The 22,912-nt window shown below is 43.3% G+C and overlaps 1 protein-coding gene across 4 annotated transcripts in view; it reads left to right on the top strand.

Annotated features, from left to right (window-relative positions):
• The window catches only part of HPS1 (HPS1 biogenesis of lysosomal organelles complex 3 subunit 1), a 270,693-nt gene that overhangs the window by 166,159 nt on the left and 81,622 nt on the right, over window positions 1-22,912 (top strand). For 3 of the 4 annotated variants that reach the window (XM_069239659.1, XM_069239657.1, XM_069239658.1), the window contains one exon: window positions 11,661-11,828. The exons of the other annotated variant lie outside the window; for it this stretch is intronic. In XM_069239659.1, the coding sequence (XP_069095760.1) occupies window positions 11,661-11,828 (168 nt within the window). The remainder of the gene's footprint in view (window positions 1-11,660; window positions 11,829-22,912) is intronic. 4 annotated transcript variants of the gene reach the window in all.

Genomic DNA, 22,912 nt, shown 5'->3' with positions numbered 1-22,912 from the left:
GACAGGACAGTACCATTTTCAACCTGCAAATTGTTCCTGTTACCAGAATGCTTTACCAACCTGGACATGCTCCATGTACAACCTCTATTAATCATTATCACATTTCTTTTGATGGATGTAATGGTGAAGTGACCCATAAACCTGGTCACATCCTTCCTCTCCCAACATGGTTTTTGTTAGACTTGACATCATTGGCATAGTCTCATAACCTTTTGCCTCTACTTCCCAGGTTGCTTCTGTGTGCTGTATTTGTTTGCTCTGGACACTTTACAACTGCTAACCAGTGCTAAAGTGTAAGTGTTCCCTGTATAAATTATATGTGTACATTGGCTTATCCATGATTGCCATATTTGATTTACTAGTAAGTCCCCAGTAAAGTGCACTAGAAGTGCCTGGGGCCTGTACATCAAATGCTACTACTGGACCTGCAGCACTGGTTGTGCCACCCACATCAGTAGCCCTGTAAACATGGCTCAGACCTGCCATTGCAGTGTCTCTGAGTGCAGTTTGAAACTGCCAATTCGACTTGGCAAGTGTACCCACTTGCCAGGCCTAATTCTTCCCTTTTTATACATGTAAGTCACTCCTAAGGTAGGTCCCAGGTAGCCCCATGAGCAGGGTGCAGTGTATGTTAAAGGTGGGACATGTATTTATGTGTTTTACATGTCCTGACAATGAAATACTGCCAAATTCGTTTTTCACTGTTGAAAGGCCTATCTCTCTCATAGGTTAACATGGGGTCTGTCCTTAAATATTATTAAAGAGCAGATTCCCTTTGGGAGCAGATAGACATGTGGAGTTTTGGGTCTCTGTACTCACAATTTAAAAATACATCTTTAGTGAAGTTGGTTTTTAGATTCTGTGTTTGAAAATGCCACTTTTAGAAAGTAGGCATTTTCTCGCTTAAACCATTCTGTGACTCTGCTTGTTTGTGGATTCCCTGTCTGGGTCAGTTTGACAGTTGGGCTGTTTGCACCTCTCCTCTACACAGTGACACAAAGGGAGCTTACATATCCTGATGGGCCATCTTGGCTGAGGGGAGGAGTGGTCACTTACCCCTGAAAGGGTTGTGCCTGCCCTCACACAATGCAGTCTCCAACTCCCTAGTGTGTGTCTGGGGCCTGGCCTGGGCAAGGCAGGATCTTGAAAACAACAGAGACTTCTCTTTGAAGTAGGCCTACTTTAAAGGCAAAAAGGGGTTTAAGAAGAGCACCCCAAACCTCTGAAAATCAGATTACTTCTGGAACCAAGAGGAACCTCTGCCAAAGAGAAGAGCTGGAGAAGCTGGAGGAGGACTACTGCCCCTTTGCCTGTGACTGTGCTTTGCTGGGATGTCCTGCAGTAGCTGCTTCTACCTGAGAGAGTACAAAGACTGACTTTTGTGTGACTTCCCACTGGCGAAGAATCTCCAAGGGCTTGAACAGAGCTTTCCTCCTGCTGTTGAAGTCTCAGGGACAACAAAGACTTCTCTCTGCCACCACTTTCTGCTGAGGGTCCTGTCCTGACAAGTGGTGCCCTAACCTGTCTCTGGGCCCTTTACATTTGAAGCCTGATGGAAAAGGACAGAAATCCACACAAAGATCGCCGTGTGGGGAAACTTTTGACGGACCACCCACCTAGCGGCAGATAAATGGTGCACCGCTTGCCTCCATGTTAAAATTGATGCTCCAACTGCATCACAGCTGGGAGATCGACACATCGCAGCTGGAGAAACAACGCGCAACACCTGCAGCGGTTGCTGGTCACAACGCAAGCCCCCACACAGCGTGGTTTCTTGACACTGTGCAACCAGATTTTGATGCAACATCGCTGGGTGCAAAAAATCAACGCAAAGCCTGCCCGGACCCGAGGTCCCCTTCCGGATCAATGCATTGCTGTCTTGTGGGAGAGAAGAAACAACGCACGCTGACCTGACTGGAGGAGGAACGACGCATGTTCTTGCTTGCGAGTGAAAAATTGACACATCGCTGGCCATTTCCGATGCACACTCGCCCGTGCGGCTTTATTTTGAAGCTACCCAGGTACTTTTGTGCACTAACAGGTTTCTGACTGGTTTCTAAGGATTAACCTGTTTAGTGTGGGTGATGCCCACACTACCTCCCTGGTGCAGGTCACGACCAGCGGGCAACCCCAGAGAGGGGGTTAAAAAAATCCTCAGGTGCGTCGAACCAGAGGATTTTCTATTTTTTTTTTTAAACCCCTGGGAGACACGGAAGATCTTCCGCCCTACCCCCACCCACCCCTTTGAGACACCAGCGATCCGTGAGGTGCTCTGACATCACTGTTTTGACATCTGTGTAGATATATCTATGTAGATGCGATCGCCCCCCAGGAAAACCAGACCCACATATAAATGTGATATATATATATATATATATATATATATATATATTTGCCACCAGTTATCTTGCAGTTGCAGCTTGCGTCTTCAAAGCAATGCACATTCTTCAACTGATGCGTTTCAACTGTAGCTTTTAGGCAGCAATAAAAATGTCAAGTAAGTCTTGTGATTATGTTTCTGCTACCAAAGGATCAGACTATTGTTTAGTGGCAGTTTTGGTGCCATAAAGAATCGCAGAAGGTTTAAATGCCTACTACAAAGAGCAAATCTGTATTTTATGTATATATATATCTGTGTAGATATATCTATGTAGATGCGATCGCCCCCCAGGAAAACCAGACCCACATATAAATGTGATATATATATATATATAGTCTCAAGTATTTTCACAACAGTTTATGTTAAATGCAGCACCACCAACGATGTCAGCCTCTTAAAACATCTCCCAGTCTCCAACTGACCAGCATAAAACTCTCAGAGTTGGAGGCTGTGAGCATTCCTAGCATGCGCTGCTTACTTTCAAATGGAAGCATCTTTTAACACACTTAAAGCCACAGCAGATTACTTTGAGTTTATTTGTTGATGATCAGTTCCTTTTCATCTTCTGTGTGGCCATGGAGTTATTTGTCATGCCACAAAGATATGTACATCTACCCAAAATTCATGATGTGTCAAGTCAACATTATACATATGTGGTGTACTATCAGTTGAAAAATAAAGGTATTCTTAGTAAATGCTTGTGGCGATTGGCTTGAAAAGGAGAGTGAATGGGGTTTCTCAGTGAAACATTTTGATATTTAAAATCATTGGCCAACACATAGATTTGTGTGCAAGCAGCAGGCTATAAAGTTTTGTTTTTACGTTTTATATGTTATAATGCTAGAGAAGAAACAAAACTGGTCTTAAAGTATAGATTAGTAAACATGACGAACAAAAAATATATATTCATATAAGGAATCCATGGCACTATAGTTGGAGATGTTGCTTGATGAAGTTCATGGGTGGCCACAAAAAAGTTTGATTTACAGTTTAAATGGGTATGTGAATGTGAAATACACTATTCCATACCAAAGGTTGTTGATTGTAAGAGTTCTAGATGATTTTATGTTTTGCCAAATGTTCCTCAAAGTGCCTTTTCAACAACAAAACATCAGGACATCACGTTTTGTAACATTCCCTGGCAATTTGTGGTGTTTTGTCTTCCTCAACATAGTGGCAGATTCATTTTACCCTTGAAATTGTTTAGTGTGCTTATTTCCCTGTTTGCTGGAAATATTGTATCCAGCTCTAATGGTCTGGCAGGTCGGGCTGGACTGTTCCCATTGGAGCAGGGTTAAGGCTAATTTGCATATGGCTGGGTCCAAACTGAAGTGGCATGGTGTGCATAATAATGATGAACTGGGAAGTGGTCTGAATAATTACCAGGGGCTGAGGTGAATTCAAACATTCCACCCATCACCTTTTTTTTCTAATGATTTGTACATGCATGAGAGATGGACTTTTTGTAAATGTGACAGAAATGTAGCACATGGGATTGATACAGATCGAGGAATACAGATAAAAATGAAGGTGCAAAAATATTTCATAACTTATTGAAAAATAATGTTTTACTCCATAATCACAGTGGATGAATTTGATGTCAAAATCATTTTGTATTATACATTTTCTCTGTATATTGTTTTTCATTTTTCAAAAAGAATGACTAATGTAATACTCAAGTCTGTATATGATTTGTGAAACATAGCCCACGTAGCATCAAGTTGATGTGAGGGAATCAGAAGCTGGGAACAACGGAAAAGACTTTGGCAAAAGTGCCAAAGAGTATTGAGCAATCAGTCCTTTTTACACACAAGTGATAGAGGTCATGGTCATCCAGGAAAAATATATCACAGATACCTGCTTAGTGTCTTTACTTTCATATTTCTGTCCTCCCTCTTGACTCAGCGTAGGAATACCCCTTTCTGTCACAACTTGATTGTCAAGATTAGACCTTCACAGCAACACTTTTTTTGTCATCTTTGCAAATACGTTGCATCATGCCTCAGCAATGAATTCAACTACACAGCCATAAAAACATTGTGCATGAAGCAGTCCATTAAACAGTAAGCCATTTTTCTGGATTTATGAAGGCCATTTTCATTAAATGTCCAAGTAATGCATTGGTAATCAACAAGCGTAAATTCTGAAATAATCAACTTTGCCTAACAGGCTATCGAGTCTGTCTGAGATGACAAAGCCTAGTGTGACCATTCATCTGATAAAAACATCTAGCCGCAGATTCCTTACTTTAGAATCGTCCCCATGCGCGAGCCTGTTCCCCATAGCACGTCTGCATGTCGGAAGAGGGCGTTGCACGACTCTGTTTCAACTTCGTCCACCGGATGTGATGTCAGCAGAGTCCATATAACCAGCTCTCCAATGCACCAACGTCAGTTTTTTCTTTTCCGTGCTTGCAATGTGGATCTGGTAACAGTTAGTTGGGCTGTTTGTGACCTACTTCGACGTTTTTGTTATTGGAACAGTGTGCTTTTTCCTATCCATGTCTTAGGGGTTCAAACCCCATAGGTCCTGTGGACAAAAAATGTCTGCTGCACACCATCCACTTGATTTGTATATTGTGCCTGGGCATGCACCATGACACCAAAGAGTGCAACTCCAGCTGGCAACTTTGGCCAAAAGCTCCGTAGAAGCCTCAAATGAAGCTTCTTACGCCGCGGATGTTGGAGCCGTCCTGGCCTTCTCGTCGACCAAGGCCTTCTCATCCTAATAGTACTGATGTCTGTTCGTGGGCCTATTCAAGTAGTTGTTCTCGTATACCCCAGTCTCCATCGATGTCAAGAGTTAAGTCTCGATTCAAGTGGTCGAAGTCACAGAAGTTGCCGACTTTACAGTATAAGGCCTCTCACCATTCCTCAGAGGAGGAGTTGAGGTTAGAGCCTACCCAGCATCTCCCTCCCTTTCCAGGGATTGGGGCAACTCTAAACCAGATGCGTGAGTATTACGTTTCTCTTCACGCTGCCTCTGGTGAATCACCTTCCTCTGGAGCATCAGTGGGTCCCAAGAAGGGTGCAAAGTTCCTAGAATGTATCTATGCTGGTGGGTTTGCCCTTGGCTTTAGTTAGGCCTTCAGCATCAGATGACAAAGCAGTTATGGAACCGGTACACAGTCCTTCAGGGTTTCTAACTTGGGTGGCGACTCCGCTGGCAGCGCCGATCGAAATCCAGTCCCGCTCTCTGAACTCAAAATCGACGTTTAGGAATCACCTTCTCGACCCTGATTGATGGGTATGGGGCCAGTCATGCCAGTTATCTCTGATTTTACTCCATATTGTGGCGAATCCCCTCATGTTTATTCTTATGAGGAACATGATGTAGAGGTGGTAGATTTGAATATTCATCAGCCGCAGTTGACCTAGCTGCGGCTAGTGGCTTGGATTCTTCTCCAGCCTCAGGACTTCTTTCCCCCAGTGCTAAGAAGCATTGCCATAGTGTTTGATCTAACACATCTTTTTGTGGAATTAACTTCAGACCCCCTAATTGATGTCCTCTATCAATGCCAAAGAGGGGTTTCACCAGTGCTTCCTTACAGAGAAGTCCTACATGAAGTTTTGTTGGGGGCTTGGCTAAGCCGGTTACAGGGGCCCCCATTGCTTGTGCTATATCTCACAGGCACCAACCTGCCTCTGGTGATCTGGCTTGTCTCATAAGACGTCCTACTCATTTATGTTTAGTGGTACAGGCCACTTACGCCTCCCATTATATTGAGTCTCTCCCACATGCCCCATCTGATAGAGAATCCAGGAGTCTAGACATCTGTGGCAGACATATTATTTCCCCCACAAGTTCTGCTCTACGCTTTGTAAATACATCTTGTGTTCTTGGACACTGCTCTTTTCCTTTTTGGGCCTCATTGGCAAACATCTTGCCTACGCTTCAGGAAGATATCAGGAGCATTCTTACCCCTATAATTTAGGATGGGCAGAAAGCAGCTACACTGATCATTTGCTGTGGTATGGACTACTGACTCTGAGTCGAGCTATGGTTTCCTCAATCACTCTACATTGCCGTGTCTGGTTACATACCCCCGGATTTTCAGAGCCAGTTCAAGCCACATTGATTGACATGCCATTTGATGATGTCCATTTATTTGGTGCACAAGGCAGACTCAGCTTTAAGGCATTTTCATGACAGGAGGGGTGAACAGCTAATTTGCTTTGTTCCTCTCTAACCTTGGGTCTTTACTTATTTCACCTATGAGCCATGCTTCAGCAGGGCCGTGAGGCTTTTTCAGTTCTGTGTCTGTTTCACCTAATGGTGGCGCCCAGTGGGTGGTCCTGCTTTTAGCAGGTGTTATTTTTCGTTAAATTGTCAAGAAGATTTTTGAGTTATATAGTGCCCTGGGATCCTATGGTGCTTTTCATGTCTGATAATTCAAGGCTACTTTAATTATTGTTATTAGTAGAAGTGGTGACTTTCCACTGCAAGTTTGTCAATAGCAGCCTCTTGGAGGGTTATCTCTTTTTATTAGACCTGATATAAAGGTGATATTGTTTACTTTACTCTGAAGTTTGTGCAAAAGAGTTGTTACCTTCATGGTATATACAAAATAGTAAGTGGAGTATTTGCTTGTGTGCCGGTGAACATTCATAAATATACGCATAGCAGGATTTCTTGGCTTGTGGGCTATTGCACCTTCATTTGAGGGTACAGAGTTGCTCCCTCTGCAGGAAGTCGATTTCTAACTTGTGAGATCATTAATTTATACTAGTAGCCCTTATAGGGAACTTGTAATATCAACAGATCCTTGGGAGTGTCGGTATATGATTTAACATCTGTTCAAAGATATTTCTTTATAAGGATTATACAGCACTAAGAGTGTCTGTTTACTAAGTCCTTCTTGTACTGTCAAACAATGTAGCTGTTGATGTACATTAACTGTGGTGTACATTCTACTTTTACCTATGATATGGTAATATCAGTTTTCTACTTTTGGTAGATTGGATACTTTAGAAGCCAGAAAGTATAATCTTGGGGACTGTAAGACTTTCCTTGTTTTGGTCTTCAAGGTTTTATATTAGATAGTCATCACAGTTTGGTGGATTTTCTCCACTTTGGTGTAGACATTTGCATGGTCTTGAAATGTTCTTTGAACATTATTCTTTTCTTTTTCGGACTTATGTTGGTTTATCATGGGTCTTCATTGAGACATAACTGTAGATTCTGTTCAGTCTATTGTATAAAATAATTCATATTTTGACTCTTTAGGAGTTGTTCTGCGCTTTTGCATTTACATTTACATTCAAGACTTCCTTCTTTTCAGAACGGTTTTACCCTCTTCTTCATGGGTGGTACTTATTCTCTATGAAGATATTTATATCTGTTATGCTGGAGGAGTTTATGTTAATACCCCATCTAGGTACAACTGTTTTCATCTTTACCTGACTCTAGTTGTTGTAGGTTGGGTTCACGCTTGAAGAAGTGTTGTCATAAGACGGAATATAAAAAATTGGACGGATTCTTTTTGTTTTAGAATCTTGTATATTTTAAGTTTTTGCGTCATTGACTCCATTTCAAGTTCATCTGTAGATGAGCCTTTTTCATTATAAGAGTCACATACTCACCTTGGTTTCCACCACACTACCAAGGTCCCTTTTCATACAGACTGTTTTATTCAGCTTTAAAAAACAAAAAACAAAAATATATGTTTAATATTAATAAATAAATATCAATAAATCAATCATGGATTTGTAAAGCATGGCTAATCACCCATAGGGTCTCAAGGCACTGAAAGTAGGTGTGCTGCTCAGTCGAAGAACCAGGTCTTGAGGTCCTTCCTGAACTGCTACAGTGATGCGGTCTGCCTGAGCTTGAGAGGAAGTGTGTTCCTTGTCTGGGCTGCCAGGTAAGAGAAGGATCTTCCTCCTGCTGTACTTTTCCGGATCTTGGGGACGGCTGCAAGGGTGAGCTGGGAGGAACGGAGACGTCTGTTGGGTACGTAGAAGGTTGAGTGGTTGAGGTATGCCGTCCTATTTTGTGCAGTGCCTTGAAGGTGTGGATCAGGAGTTTGTATGTGATGCGCTTGTTGACTGGGAGCTAGTGTAGGTCTCTGAGGTGGGAGGAGATTCGGCTCTGACGGGGGATGTCCAGGATGTGTCTGGCTGCTGCATTCTGGACTCTTTGTAGCCTTGATTGAAGTTACTTGGTAATCCTGGCATAGAGTGCATTGCCGTAGTCCAGTTTGCTGGTGATGAGTGCCTGGGTGATTTTCTTTCTTGTGTTTGCAGGAATCCACTTGAAAATCTTCCGCAGGAGATGGAGGGTGTGGAAGCTTGATGAGCAGACAGCGTTATCTTGGTGGGTCATCCATAGAGAGGACTGCAGGATGATGCCCAAGTTGCGCGCATGGTCAGTGGGGGGTATTACCCAGCGTGGTGGGCCACCAGGAGTCGTTCTAGGCAGAAGGGATGGAGCCGATCACAAGGATCTCTGTCTTGTCTGAGCTGAGCTTGAGGCAGCTGACCTCCATCCAGGCAGCGAATGCTCTGATCCCGTTTTGGAAATTCTTCTTGGCTTGCGCAGAGCCCTTGGAGAGGGAGAGGATCAGTTGGGTGCCATCAGCGTTGGAGTCTATATTTAGCTTGTGGTGTTTGGTGATCTTAGTGAGAGGGGCCATGTAGACGTTGAAAAGCATTGGGCTGAGTGAGGATCCTTGGGGCGCTCCACAGCAAGTATCTTTAGGTTCTGATGTAAACAGTGATAATCTGACCCTCTTTGTACTTCCAGTGAGGAAGGACCTGATCCAGTTCAGGGCTTTGTCTCGAATGCTGGCATTGTGTAGTCTGTTGCAGAGGGTGGAGTGGGAGACAGTGTCAAATGCAGCAGAGAGGTTGAGGAGGATGGGTGCAGCAGTGCCTCCATGGTCCAGTATGTTGTGTATGTCATCAGTAGCTGCTAGGAATTTGGTTTTGGTGTTGTGGTTGCTTCTGAATCCAGACTGGGAAGGGTCCAGGATACTGTGTGTCACGAGGAACTTTGTGAGTTGCTGGTTGACGGCTTTCTCCATTACCTTGGCTGGAAAAGGGAGCAGAGAGGTGGGTCCGTAGTTCTTCAGCTCCCTAGGGTCGGCGGTGGGTTTCTTGAGTAGCAGGCTGATTTTGGTGTATTTTCATTCTGAGGGGGTATGTGGCATCTTGAAGGATAGGTTGATGGTTTGGCGGAGCTCTGTTGCTATGGTGGTGCTGGCAAGGTTGAGGATGTGATGAGGGCATGGATCCAAGTGTGCTCCAGAGTGGATGGAGTTCATCAGTCTTTGGGTGTCCTCTATGGTGATGGGGGCCCAGGAATTCAGTATCTGGTGGTGAGCTGTGCTGGTGCGTTTTGTTTCCTTAAGCCTTCATAGATGTCCTGGATCTTATGACAAAAAAAGGTGGCGAGGTTGTTGCAGAGGTCTTGGGAGGGAGAGATGAATGAGGTGTCTGCTCCGGGGTTCGTGAACTCTTTGACGATGGCAAAGAGCTCTTTGCTGTTGTGGGTGCTGGTGTTGAAGCGTGCTTAAAAGGCGGCTTTTTTGGTGGCTCTTGTGGTATCAGTATCTATTGATAATATCTTGAAGATGTTTTTTTATCATCTCTAGCTACTTTTCCTGGGGAAAAGTATAATTATATGCTAAATAAATGGTTGCTAATGTCTACAACTTATTTTTAAAGCGGGCAAGTCTATGTTTTCTCTGCAAGAGATAAACATTCTATATGTGTCTTATAGTGCAGGTCTGGATAGGATATACCTTTAAATGGTCATGCTATGCTGCTCTGTTTTACAATAGGGAGCAAGTAGTTGTGGTCTACATATATGAACAAATAGATTTATCTTCACTAGTTCATTTGGCAATACTGTCCTACGGTCATTGGTAGTGTTTCTTACTCATGTTTTCTTTGTCTTCATGATGTCATTGCTGTGGTTCTTCCACAGTATTGATGGGGTGTTTGTGCATGGATTTGCATCTCATAAAGGGAGCAAGAAGCTTAGTATTCATTTTGTTATTTCGCCTCTAACACTGATTGGTTATATTAACATGTATTTTCTTTATTCCATGTTTTTAAATGTTTATGACTCCTTATACCAGGTTCCTCCCATGAGTTTTAGATTGTAAAATATGTTAGAGCTTGCCTACATTATCAGAATACCCAGTCTTTTTTAATTGTTTCAGACTGGTTTTGTTCTAGGGACAGGTTTTTAATTGTCTCCATTATGAGTGATGCTATTGGCATGACCTTAACATTTTTTATGTCTTTTTTTTTATTTTTTTACTGTAGCCCTTTACACAGATCTTTTAGTAAAGTATGTGTATTTCCCCACAGGTATTTTTATGAATCCACTGTCTATTTCTCTTGTAATAGAGTGTTGTTCTTCTAGTTAGAGACTCTCAATATTGTTGGGTTGCTTTTGACACACAATTGACATACTAACGTGGATGAACTAATTTCCATGTTTTTTAATGTCTTATGCTTTTAGTTACCTGTGGTTCCCTCCGCAGATTGCGATGTTGTAGAGTATATTATTACTTTCTTTAATTGTTATGACTGTCAGGTCCTTTTCTCTTCTTCTAGACTGGTTTTGTTATATTTAGAGATTTTTTTGAAGGTCTCAGTTCACAGTACCTCCTCTCGGTTACTATGCCTTTGGTATCTGATCCTAAAGGAAGGAATCTGCAGCTAGATGTCTCTATCAGATGAACAAGTTACTTACCTTTGGTAACTCTGGTAGAGACAGGATCTACAGATTCCTGAATGATCCTCCCACCCTCCACAGCCTGCAAACTGAGTCCTCTTTGGTCTCAGAAGATTTTGGTATGAAAATCAACACCTTGAATTAAGATTTCAATGATGGGTGTCTTTTGTGCTAGCACGCAGTTTAAATGGGGAGTTTCTAGTAGCGGCTCCACGTTTTGGGCGCGGACAATAGTTACAAAGAAACTGACAGCGCATCGATGAGGGCATTATATGGACTCCACTGATGTCACAGCCAATAGAAGACGTTGATACAGAGTTGCGCAGTTCCCTCTTCTGACAAGCAGACATGCTATGGGAAAAAGTTCCCAGATCCAGGTTTGTGCCTGGGGAAGATTCTAATGTAAGAAATCTGTGGACAGATCCTGCCTCAACCAGTTAATGCATTACTGAAGGTAAGTAACTTGTTTGTTAATGCTGTAGGAAACTGCTACAGAATGTTCATATGTTTTAATGTAAATTTATGACTAAAGTGATGGCAGCAGATCAACTCATGTATCTAAAAACTTAAATTTTTATTTTAATTCAAAAAGATGGCTGAAGACAGTCTCAAAACACTGGATACCTCTTTTCCTGAACCTACCAATCCCATCAGGGTATTCCTTGATGCACATTTACGAGAAGGGTACTGTGCAATGATGCCACACTCCATGTACTGCCTGCCTCTGTGGCCTGGGATTTCCTTGGTGCTTCTTACCAAGGTGAGTACTTGTATCTGAAGGGATTAGTGAACTGTGTAAACAAGAGTGTAGAGTGGTAAAAACAGAAATGTCTTTTTGTTTGACCGTCTTCTAAATCCGAGTATCTTTCCTCAGATATTTATGTCATTATAAATCATGATTCTGAATACAGGCAAAAGAAGTTAAACAACAGACAACATAGAAACTTGGTCCACATTACCTCTTGTCCCGTCACACAAATACCTCGGTCATTGACCAGTTTTGCTCAAGGAGGACTTGATGTGGTTAGGTGAGAGTGCACAAGAGTACACCTACACCGGAAATAAGACCCATGAGGCATTTGTGTGTGTGTATATATATATATATATATATATATTTATATATACTGTATATATATATATATATTCACTTATAAAAACAAAGGTTACAGGAACATTATAGTTAGTATTACATTTTAGTCGTATGAAACCATAGAAATTCACCAGTTATAGTTACCTCAAGTAATTATAACTCGTGCCCTATGGTAACTATGTTTATAAATAAATTCACTGAAAAAAATAGAAGGTTAAAGTGAGATAGTTAGGTGAAAAAGGCAGTTAAATCATCCAGTTTAAAAAAAAGAAAACCACTGAAGTTCAGCAGTTATAGTTATTTCAAGTAACTATAACTTATTCCCTAAGGTAACTATAACTCAAGACCCTGCCATGCAAGTCTTATCATCAATATTGTCATTTCAGATACTGTAATATTGCTATCAAATATGTCATAGATCATGCCATGAATGATGTAATATATGGGGTAATTAGCAGTCCATGACGAGGGCGTGAGTGGTAGTTGCCTTGCTCGAGTGTATGGTGGTCCTTCTGTCCCTTACAGGGACATCACCAAGCTGAATACAAAATTAAAGAGATTTTGCAGAGTGCTTCAAGTCTTTCAAGAAGCAGTAAATAATAAATTAGCATTTATTCATTTATTTTTTTATTTTGGGTGTCCTGATGCACAACTGGGTCACCCAGATGGTTTTTTTTTTCTTGGGGCTGTGGAGGGAGCATCAGGGCTCCCATGGCCCTGCCGCCTCATCTGCCAGCACCCACTGTGGGTGCAAGTAGGAGGCGGCAATTCTTTATTTTGTGTGTGCACCACCATCCCCAAGCTTTTACAGCCCCCAGGGACATCACCCCCAAGGCTGTATTCATTTATTCGGGGAGGGGGGTGCAGGGCTCCCTACAGGTACCAAGGACCCCATCGCCTGGGTCTTTTTTTTCTTTCTTTTTTTGTTTATTAAGGAAGAGAAGGTGCACATCCCCCCCTCCCTGAGTCTTTACGATTCTGGGGACCATCACCTGGGGCTTAATGTGGGTGCCCCGGTACCCACTTTGGGGCACCCACAACAAACAATGTTGAGGACTGCTGGGAGAGCGAGGTTGGGAGCAATGTTTTATTTTTTACTGCTCCTGCTAACCTGGGGTAGTCTATGTTTCTGCAAAAGCGTGGGCAAGGAAACAAATGGCTGCAGGAGCAATTTTGAAGCTGTCACGGGATGGGAGCAGACAGGTTTTCCATGTCCATGTTCTCGTCAGCAGGAAAACAGTGTCCCTGGTTAGGCCCTCCAGGACACCCCAGTTGAGCTCACCCTGGGGTATGGGGTCTCTGGAGCCTTTCAAGGCTTGAGGAGTGGGGCTGCGTGCCCTGGTTAGGCCCTCCAGGACACCACAGTTGAGCTCACCCTGGGGTATGGGGTCTCTGGAGCCTTTCAAGGCTTGAGGAGTGGGGCGGAGTGCCCCTCCCACAAAGTATAAAAGTTGGCCCCATGTGATGGAATCTTAAGAGCCTTCGCACACTCTGAGAGAGGGCTACGTACCCCTCCACTTTAATTTTTAAATTAGTTTTGGGCGATAGTGTCAGTGGGGCCTCACTAAGGCTCAGGGAGGGGAGCCATGCACCACCTACTCCCCTCTGATTTCAGCACATACATAGGGAATGGGGTCCCTGGGGCCTATTAGAGGCACGGGCAGAGGTTTTGCATGCCACCCTGCCCTTTAAAATGTTTTGCACTGCCCCCATGGGCTGTGGTCCACCCTACGTGGGTTATATTTTTAGAATCTGTGCATTTTTTTTTTTTACATTTTGCTGCAGATTCAAAGATCCACTGCGAATTTGCAGCAACATTTTTAAAAACATTGTTTTTGGCCCCGGGTGGGTGGGAGGGACAACCGGCCTAGGGGAGGGTACCCCTACCTTGCTCCCTCACATATTTTAGCTTTATTCCAGGATTTGGGATGGAGTCCGAAATCCTAAGATGGCAGCCGCCACATAGTGTTTAAGGGAGATGTGTTAGCTCTGTGGATCCTCCACAACGTGAAACATAATTTTTTTTTGTCTTTATTGCTAAAAACAAAATTAAACAAATTTACACAAAATCAAAAAAAGCAAGCTTTCTGTGCCAAGATCTATCTTTCTGCAAAATGTTGTGTAATTCTGTTAAGCAATTTTTGCGGTATTCCTGTTCAATTTTCCTATGGAAAAATGAAAGGGGAAAATTTGTTTTTGCCCCTCCCCCTTTTTCTGAAATGGCCCCAAAGTTATAAGTAAACTAAAAAATGCTTACATAGCTAGAAATATAGATAGGTAAGATAGATAAGATAGATAATAGTTAGAGAGCTAGATTTTTTTTCTGTAAAAACCAAAGGTTAAAATGACATTGCAATTAGGTGAAAATGTCAGTTAAAATGTTATATTTTAAACTTAAAAAACACTGAAATTAACTAGTTACAGTTAATTGAAGAAACAATAACTCGTGCTCTCGCCATGCTCAGTGTTGTCATCAATTATTTTATTTATGAAGTTGCATTGATTTTTATAAAACATGTCATGAGTGATGTAACATGTGAGATGATAAGCATGGCATTGCACAAGCTTACTTTATAGTTACTGCATATAACTGTAACTGGCAAATCTCAGTGTTTATTTGAGTTTAAAATGATACCTGATACCTGGTAGCTGATGTTTTCACCTAACTATAAAATCACTTTAACCTTTGTTTTTTTCAGTGAATTCCTAGGTTTTTTAATTTAAAGTAAGATATTATAACCATACCCAACTAAAATGTCACTTTAACCTTTGTTTTTTTTTTCCAATGAATTTCTAGAGTTTTTAAGGTCTTTTATTAGATCTACCCTGTGCCAAAGGCCATACATAATGGGAGGTTAGGCGCTAGCCCTGGCAACAGGCCTGGCCCTGTGCCCAGCCCCCACATGTGGCCATTCCCCAAATGTGCACACTGTGGGGTTAGCTACAGGACCTGGCCAGCGTCCAGCACCCCGCAGAATGCTAACCCCCTGCTGCTGCGCACATGCCTTTAGCCGTGTGCAGCGTGAAGTTTGCCATAGGGTCTGGCTTGTGACCAGGCCATGTACCAACCCACCACAAGCAGTCAGGACCCCATTTCTGGCCAACCTGTGTTGTTGCAATGCCCCAGTGCCCCATCTTTTTTGTTTATTTTGCCATCCCAAGGCACTCCGGCAAAATTACATGGGTACCACGCTGAGCGTTGCAGTAGTACTGCAACACCATGAAAAAATCTGTTTAATTTAACTCCCCTATACGCCACTGTACTATATGCCACTCCATTCTGCATTGATCCACCCTGCGTCACTCCAATCTGCATTATTCCACTCTATCCCACTCTAATATATGTCACTCTATTCCACTCCACTCTATAGTAGTCCAGTCTACTCCACTGCATGCTATTCCAATCTATGCCACTCTATTCCACTTCAATCTACATCATTCCACTGTAAGCCACTACTTTACGCCACCCCATGCCACTCATTTCTACACAATTCCACTTTTCAGTATTCAACTCTATGCCACTCTACTCTACACCATCACACTCTGTGTTATTCAACAGTATGCCACTCCACACTATGCCACTGTACTGTATACCACTCCCCTCTATGCCATTCTACTCTATGCCACTCCACGGTATCCCACTCTATTTCTACCTCTAATGGTTGTGTAGTTTAAGGTTAGTTTGTGTAGAAAGAATAAATACATTTATAATAATTTGAAGGTGGTGTGTAAATCATATATATAAGGTATTAGTACAACTTTAGAATTTCTTATGTTTGTGTAATTTATGTTTGGTTTGTATAGGCAGAATAAATACGTTTTCCTAACTATAAATAATCTTTATCTTTAGTTTTTTAATTATATTTAGATGTTGTTATAGATATATGTATATATAAAATATTTGTATGTACACACATATGATTTTTACCTTTGTAATGCTATGGGAGTGGCGGCCCTCGCACACTCTTTGGCTGACACTTATTTAGGGGGGACATGCTACCTCTATTGACTATATACATTAATCTCAAGGATTCTACTGAAGTTGGTCGTTGAAGGGTCAGTAGACGGTTCTATTCTCAGCGACAATAACCCCCAATCCATTTACTTATTGGGCCTGTGGAAAGCCCAAAAGAGGGGAGGTGTCATCTTTGGGATTTATTCTGCCACGGGTCAGGGAAGAAGACTATTATGGCACTTGGTTAATATGCCTGAGCTGATAAGGAAACCTTGTGCCAGCTACCTGCCCCTGAATCTCTGTTGTCTTGCCCATCCCGAGGAGTACTCATGTCTGTCATATTGGGACCCGTAATAGGGAAGCACTAATGAAACCTTGGAAACCAAGGGGTGACACACAGCACTGTCTGTTAATTTGATTGGCCAGTAATCGCCTTAGGGAAGGTTTGCACGCCTATACCAAAGATATGGGCTTAATTGCTGGTTGTCGTAAGACTTATAAGCAGGCTTTGCAATTGAGGACATGGGAAGTGCAGCCTAACTATTTGGTGCAAATTAGTTTCTGCATGTAAAACTCAAACTACTAGCCTGTTTTAGCAGATAGATAATGTTGGACCTGGCCCTTTTACAGGGTCATTCCCCAGACGTTTTGCTTTTTGCCTCCTTATTTTTCGGACCTTTGTTGGCTGACGTTTTGACTCTGAGCACTTTTTCACTGCTAACCAGTGCTAAAGTGCATGTGCTCTCTCTTACAAATGTGGTATGATTGGATTATACCTGATTGGCATATTTAATTTACCTATAAGTCCCTTGTAAAGTGGTATTCCTATACCCAGGGCCTGTAAACTAAATGCTACTAGTGAAGCAGCCTGTCAAACCTATCTAAGGCCTGCTAGCGCAGAGCCTGCATGCGCAGTTTTCTGCCACAGGGACCTGGCATCTAAATTTACTTGCCAGGCCCAGAATTCCCCTTTTACAACATGTAAGTCACCCCTAAGATGCGCCCTAGCTAGCCCTTTGGGCAGGGTGCCATGTATGTAGAAGGCAGGACATGTGCCATGTTGCGTGGCCTGTCCTGGTAATGACAAACAGCCTAACTTGGTTTCTCACTGCTGTGAGTGCTGCCCTCTCATAGGATTGCATAGGAAATGCCCTGCCTTAGGTGTAAGGGGTATTGTCTGATTTCTGAGGGGTAGCTTAGGCATGTTTGGTATGGTTGTGACAGTGGTAAGAAATGCTGCTTACTAGTGTAGGTGTATTTTTTTTTACTATCACAGAAATGCCACTTCTAGAAAGTGCGCATTTATCTGTGCTTATGACTTTGGTGTTTTGCAGCTTGTCTCCAATCAACGTCTGGGCAGACTGACAGTTGGGGCTTTGTGCATACTTCTCAGACAGCCTGAACACAGGGAGGGTGGAGGTGACACAGAGGTGCATCTACATATTGTAAAGCCTTCCTGGGCTGAGAGAAGGGAGAGGCGGGGCACACCTGCATTTGTAAAGACTGTGCCCTGGCCTCACACAATTGGGTCGTTAACCCCCCACTGATGTTTGGAGCCTGTGCTGAAAGGAGAGAGGGGGCACTCCCAGAACCAGTTGTAACTGGCTGGAACCTCCTCTCCCTACCATTGAAAAACACTGTAAGAACTGACTATAAGTACAGGGGAATTTTCCCCGCAATTTGAACATTCTTGGGACATGAAACTGGACACAGAACGCTGATGAATGGACTCACCAGGAAATCACCTTGGACTGCTGCTGCTGTGCTGACCTGTGACCTGCCTGGTCACTAGAAGGAATTGTCACCATCTGCACCCCTTGTGCTGGCCTGTAGCTGGGCCGACCAGCCCTGTGCTTCTCCTTGTCTTCATGCTGGTTCCCAGGGGCAGGGTGCTGTGGCCCCTGACCCCTGCAACGATCTCTGCAGGCTTGTCCTTGGTGCTTTCAAAGAGCACCCCTGGAGGCCCCCAAGATCACTGCCGCAGCCCGGGAGCATCAGAGTGTCCCTGGTGCTCTCCACGGTGCCTCTTCTCTGCCGGGATTCACCACCGCAACCCGGGCTTGGAAACAAGCCCTCACGCTTTCATAAGCGCTCCCCTGGTGCTAGGATACACCGCCGCAGCCTGGGCTTTGGAACTTTGCTGAGCATGAGGTTTGTGCTAGCCTAGTGCCCCCGGGGCACAAGTAAAAACCAATCGGAGCAGGGGTGCTCCTGTCGGCACCCCCGGGGCACGGTCCTCTCCCAGGAGCGCCCCCGGGGCACAAGCCGCCTTGGATCTATACAGAACTCACCGCGGCGGCCCGGGAACACCTCGGAACACTCGCGCACCACATTGGGTGCGGGCGAGTTCCTTCCCGAGCCCCCAGAGGGGTCCGAGTGCTGGAACAACTGAAGTGCAGGACTCGGGGAGGGAAGTGCCCCCTTCCCCGGTCGCTGCCGTAGGAGCAGGACGCTCCTTTTTCACACTATTTGTGGCATTCCTGTTTCTCCAGGAAGGGAGACCTCGACGGAGGTCCCTTCCCCCTTACCCCTGAGTCGTTGGGTCTCGCCTGGCCTCCACCCTGAGGACAGTGTGTGAGAAGGCGGAGGCAGGACCCCACCTAAAATACGGGACCCCGTAGGGGCCAGTTTTACCGAGAGAAGAGGGTGCCGACCGCCCCTCTCCCCCAGGAGCATCGTGTGACCCCCCGTTGTGCGCCCAGGAGCGCCGGGGGGCCCCCGTGTTCATCTCTAGGCACTGGAAGTGGCTTTTCCACCAGCAAGCAGGTACTCTTTAGAAGCTCTAGGCTCTAGGAGCCTAATACAAACTTACAGATGTTTGCTATTTCCTACCTGTTTACCAGTGATACATATATGTGCTAATGTTCCTTTTCTAGGCATGTCTAGCTGATATGTATGTATATGACTTATGGTATAGTCTCTAATGTTCCTTTCATGGGTATTTAGGAATTGTTCATGACAAGCGCATATACCTTTTACTATAATTCCTGACTACTGCTTATGTTGCAGAATCCTGAGTACTTACGTGTTCTAATGTGACAACTGCATGTTCCTGCAGAGTATTAGTAACTTGTGTAACATTCTGACAACTGCTAAAGTAGCAGGGTATTACTTACGTGTAATGTTGGTCTAATGATGTTTGGTGCAATACAGATTATTTTTACATAGTTCAGTGTTGTGTTTATTTTGTGGTGTACATTTTGCGTCACGTGTGCTGTGTGTTGTGCAAATGCTTTACACATTGCCTCCAGGTTAAGCCTGGCTGCTCGTGCCAAGCTACCAAGGGGGTGAGCAGGGGTTATCTTGGACGTGTAACTCCCAAGCCCTGACTAGAGTGGGTAGGTTCTGCCTGGCTAAGGTGCATACCCTAGCCAACCAGAAACCCCATTTCTAACAAATAACAATTGTAATTGTAATTTATATATAGTGTTTTAGTGTTTATATTAATATAGAATTTGTGCCAACATTGCCTTTGATCATTGGGGAGCTAATTTTTTTCATACAATGTATAATCCACATAACTGTGTAAAAATGGTGGTTGAATGCTCTACCACCTTCTATCCCATTGATATAGTTTTTCTTTGAGTGAGGTTGGTGAAGCCATATGCAGTAGCCCTGATAATAAGGGTGCTGGCTAGGATGGAGCCCTCATGACCATTATAAGGCCAATTTAGCATTATGGTCACTTACTCACTAATTTTATCAACAATGCCTGTGCCTCTGAATTTCTACATTCTTGGTTCTGTGCAATTATTGTACCTGTCTTTAATCAGGTTAATTGTGTTAGTCCTAGCTGTTATCGTCCTATTTCTTTGCTGGATTCTAGCATTAAAGTCATTGGCACGGTGGTGCTTAACAGTTTGATCTCCTGGATGACCAATCGTCAGATTTAATCCAGGGTGCAGTATGGGTTCCACAAAGGCCTAGGAATGATGGAACAATGCCTTAATCCTCTTAATAACAAAGACTCTTTTGCTAACCATAATTCTATTTATCTAGCATTCATGGACCTTTCATGTGCATTTTACATTGTTGTGAGATCCAATCTTTAAGCAATCCTAGAAAGCTTGCAGGATAAGGGCATTGTTTCTTTTTTGCATGCTGTCCACAGCTATCTTGAAGCATCAGTCCCCATTAGCCTGTCTCTTTAGGTGAGACATGGATGTGTGCTTGCCCCTGTTTTATTCTTCCTGCATATCAACAAACTTGAAGAAACCCTAACTGAGGTGGGCATGGACATGCCTAGGGTTAAGAGGTAAGCAGTCCTTGTATTATTGTATGCAGATGACATTGTTTTGATGGTGAGAACTTCTAATGGGCTCAAACGTTTATTGGATACATTTGTTGATTTTATGGACAACAAATTTCAAAACCAATTTGACTAAGAAACCTTATTATGGCGTGTAGAATCTTAAGTCTCATTTTTATCTATACAAAGCAAGCTAATTTCTATGATCATAGGCTCCTTGCCTCTCTAAACTAATACTGAGAGTTTCTCAAGAGTTTGGGTTCTTTTTTAATTTGACATCCTCCATTGTAAAACAAAAAAAAAACAAAAAAGAAAATGATCACTCCACTTTTAGAGGTATTCAAAAGAAAGTATTTACCCATTTTAACCTATGGACCAGTGATGTGGGGCTACAACAATGTAAAATCCCTGCATACTAAGGCAAACAGGGTCTGTAGCTGCATCCTGAGCCTACCAGCTCACATTTGAGATTCATGAGGCCTTGCACACGTGGAAGGTTTGATTAACCTTGCCCCATTGACACTATGGTATTTGATTTGGTGTAACCCCAGGCCACTTTTAGTAGGGAGGTTATTGAGGACTGTCTGTCCTGTGTTGGGGACCCAGATCCTCTGGCTTTCCTATATCTGACTTACATAATAAGTTGAGCAGCCCTTCAATTTTCTCAAATCCTTGGGTTTTAAATATAACTGATTAAGGTTGGATGAAAGTAAATTAAAGTACCCTTAGAAAGGAAGCTAGGAAATCTGTGAAACTAGCCAAAAGTACCAATATTAAGCACCTTATGATTTGCACAACCATGGGCGTGGAACCATAACTGGTCAAGGTTGACAACACTTGGGATTGTATCCTACTAATGAAGTTCAGATCGGCATCATTCAAAGGTATTTATGCTTTCTTATAGGCCAGTTTGACAGGTCATCTATTATGGTATGGCCATGCGATGAGCAATCTACCCAATCTTTACTGGATTTTACCTCCTTTTGTAAATTCTATGATGTATACACAAAAAGATTTTTAACTCCATTATTAGGAAGATCTGGTTTTGTCATCTGCACGTTCCCATTACAACTTCTTAGCTCATCCTTAGTGTGCTCTTAAAATCTGCTCTGTCATAGGGGAAAAAATTATGTTTTAATTTTTTATTGTATACCCGCATGCAGTATAAATTAGGGGGCAAGCTGTTACATTGTTTTTTATTGATATTTATGTAATGACTATTGTATTACCTTTATGTTTGCTTTTTCAACAATTGTATAACGTTTTATAATTAAACTTGTTTTAGGATGGGTTTAGTATACTAAAAGGCAGGGGTTACTAAAATGGGCAAATTCTAATCTATTCAGCATTTATAGTGTGCATAGCTACCCGTGGCATCCTAGCGCTATCAGCGTGACATAGTATAAACCAAAGTACTCTAGAGGGGTATGTTTTCAAATAGACAGGCTTTTAAAAGTTTACCAAATGATAGTTCATTGCCTGTTGTCCACAATGTGTGGTCCATAGCTTGGCCATATTTTAGCAACAGGACCGTCCCCCACTTCTCGCTTTTCTGGTTATGGGGGATGACTGGCTGTCAGGCATTGGAGGATCGAAGGGTTCTACTAGGAGTGTAGAAAGAAATCAGAGGTCAAGTGATTGGGGTTGTGGTGTCTTAAAGGGCCTTGTGGGTTATGCAGAGGGCTTGGAATTTAATCCTGTGAGCAACTGGGAGCCAGTGGAGGCATGCATAGGCCTGTCTGGCTAAGTTGTGTCTGGGGATGTTTAGCAGAGTCAGGGCTGCTGAATTCTGTACTGTAGATTCCTGGTGACATATTTTGGAGCTCTGAGATAAAGCGAGTTACTATATTCGAGGCGGGATATAATCAATGCCTGAACCACAAGCTTTCTAGAGAACATAGTGCAGGATTTTGCAGAGCATTCTGAGAATTACATGACAGCTGCCTGAGAACTTTGTTGCCTGGGCTTCCAGAGACAAAGATTTGTTAAGCCATGCTCCCAGACTTTTAGTAACCATTTTGGGGGTGAAGGGGCTTACCCAGGCAGTCAGCCAGCCCAGTCTCAAGTGGGGATTGATATTGTTGCGTAGTATTGTCAGCTGGGTCTTATCCCCATTTAACTTGAGACAGGACCTGTTCATCCTACTTGCAACCCTCTCCAAATGGGGGCCGACAGAGGGGATTGGTGACCCTGTTCAGGTGTGAGAGAGAAGACCAGTTGGGTATCATTGGCATATTAAATTGTGGAGATCCCAAATTGTGCTACAATGTCTGCCAGTGGATGCATACATAGGTTGAAGAGCATGGGGCTCAATGATGAGCCCTGTGGCACCCCACGCCGCAGGAGGAATTTGTCTGAGATACAGGGTCTGTTGAAGACCTGGTAAGTCCTATTCCCTCAGAAACGAGTTGAGCCAGTTCAGGGCCTATCCTGAGATTCCTGCACTGGGAATTCTTTGAATAAAAATATCATGATTTACAAGGTCAAAGACAGCGCTTACGTGAAAAAGAATGATGACTGCAGAACCTCCTTGATGCAGCAGAATCCTTG

The sequence above is a fragment of the Pleurodeles waltl genome, chromosome 6 (genome assembly GCF_031143425.1).
Source record: "Pleurodeles waltl isolate 20211129_DDA chromosome 6, aPleWal1.hap1.20221129, whole genome shotgun sequence".
NCBI lineage: Eukaryota > Metazoa > Chordata > Amphibia > Caudata > Salamandridae > Pleurodeles > Pleurodeles waltl.
Note: the sequence above shows the minus strand (reverse complement) of the source record. Positions and strands in the feature narration are given on the sequence as shown.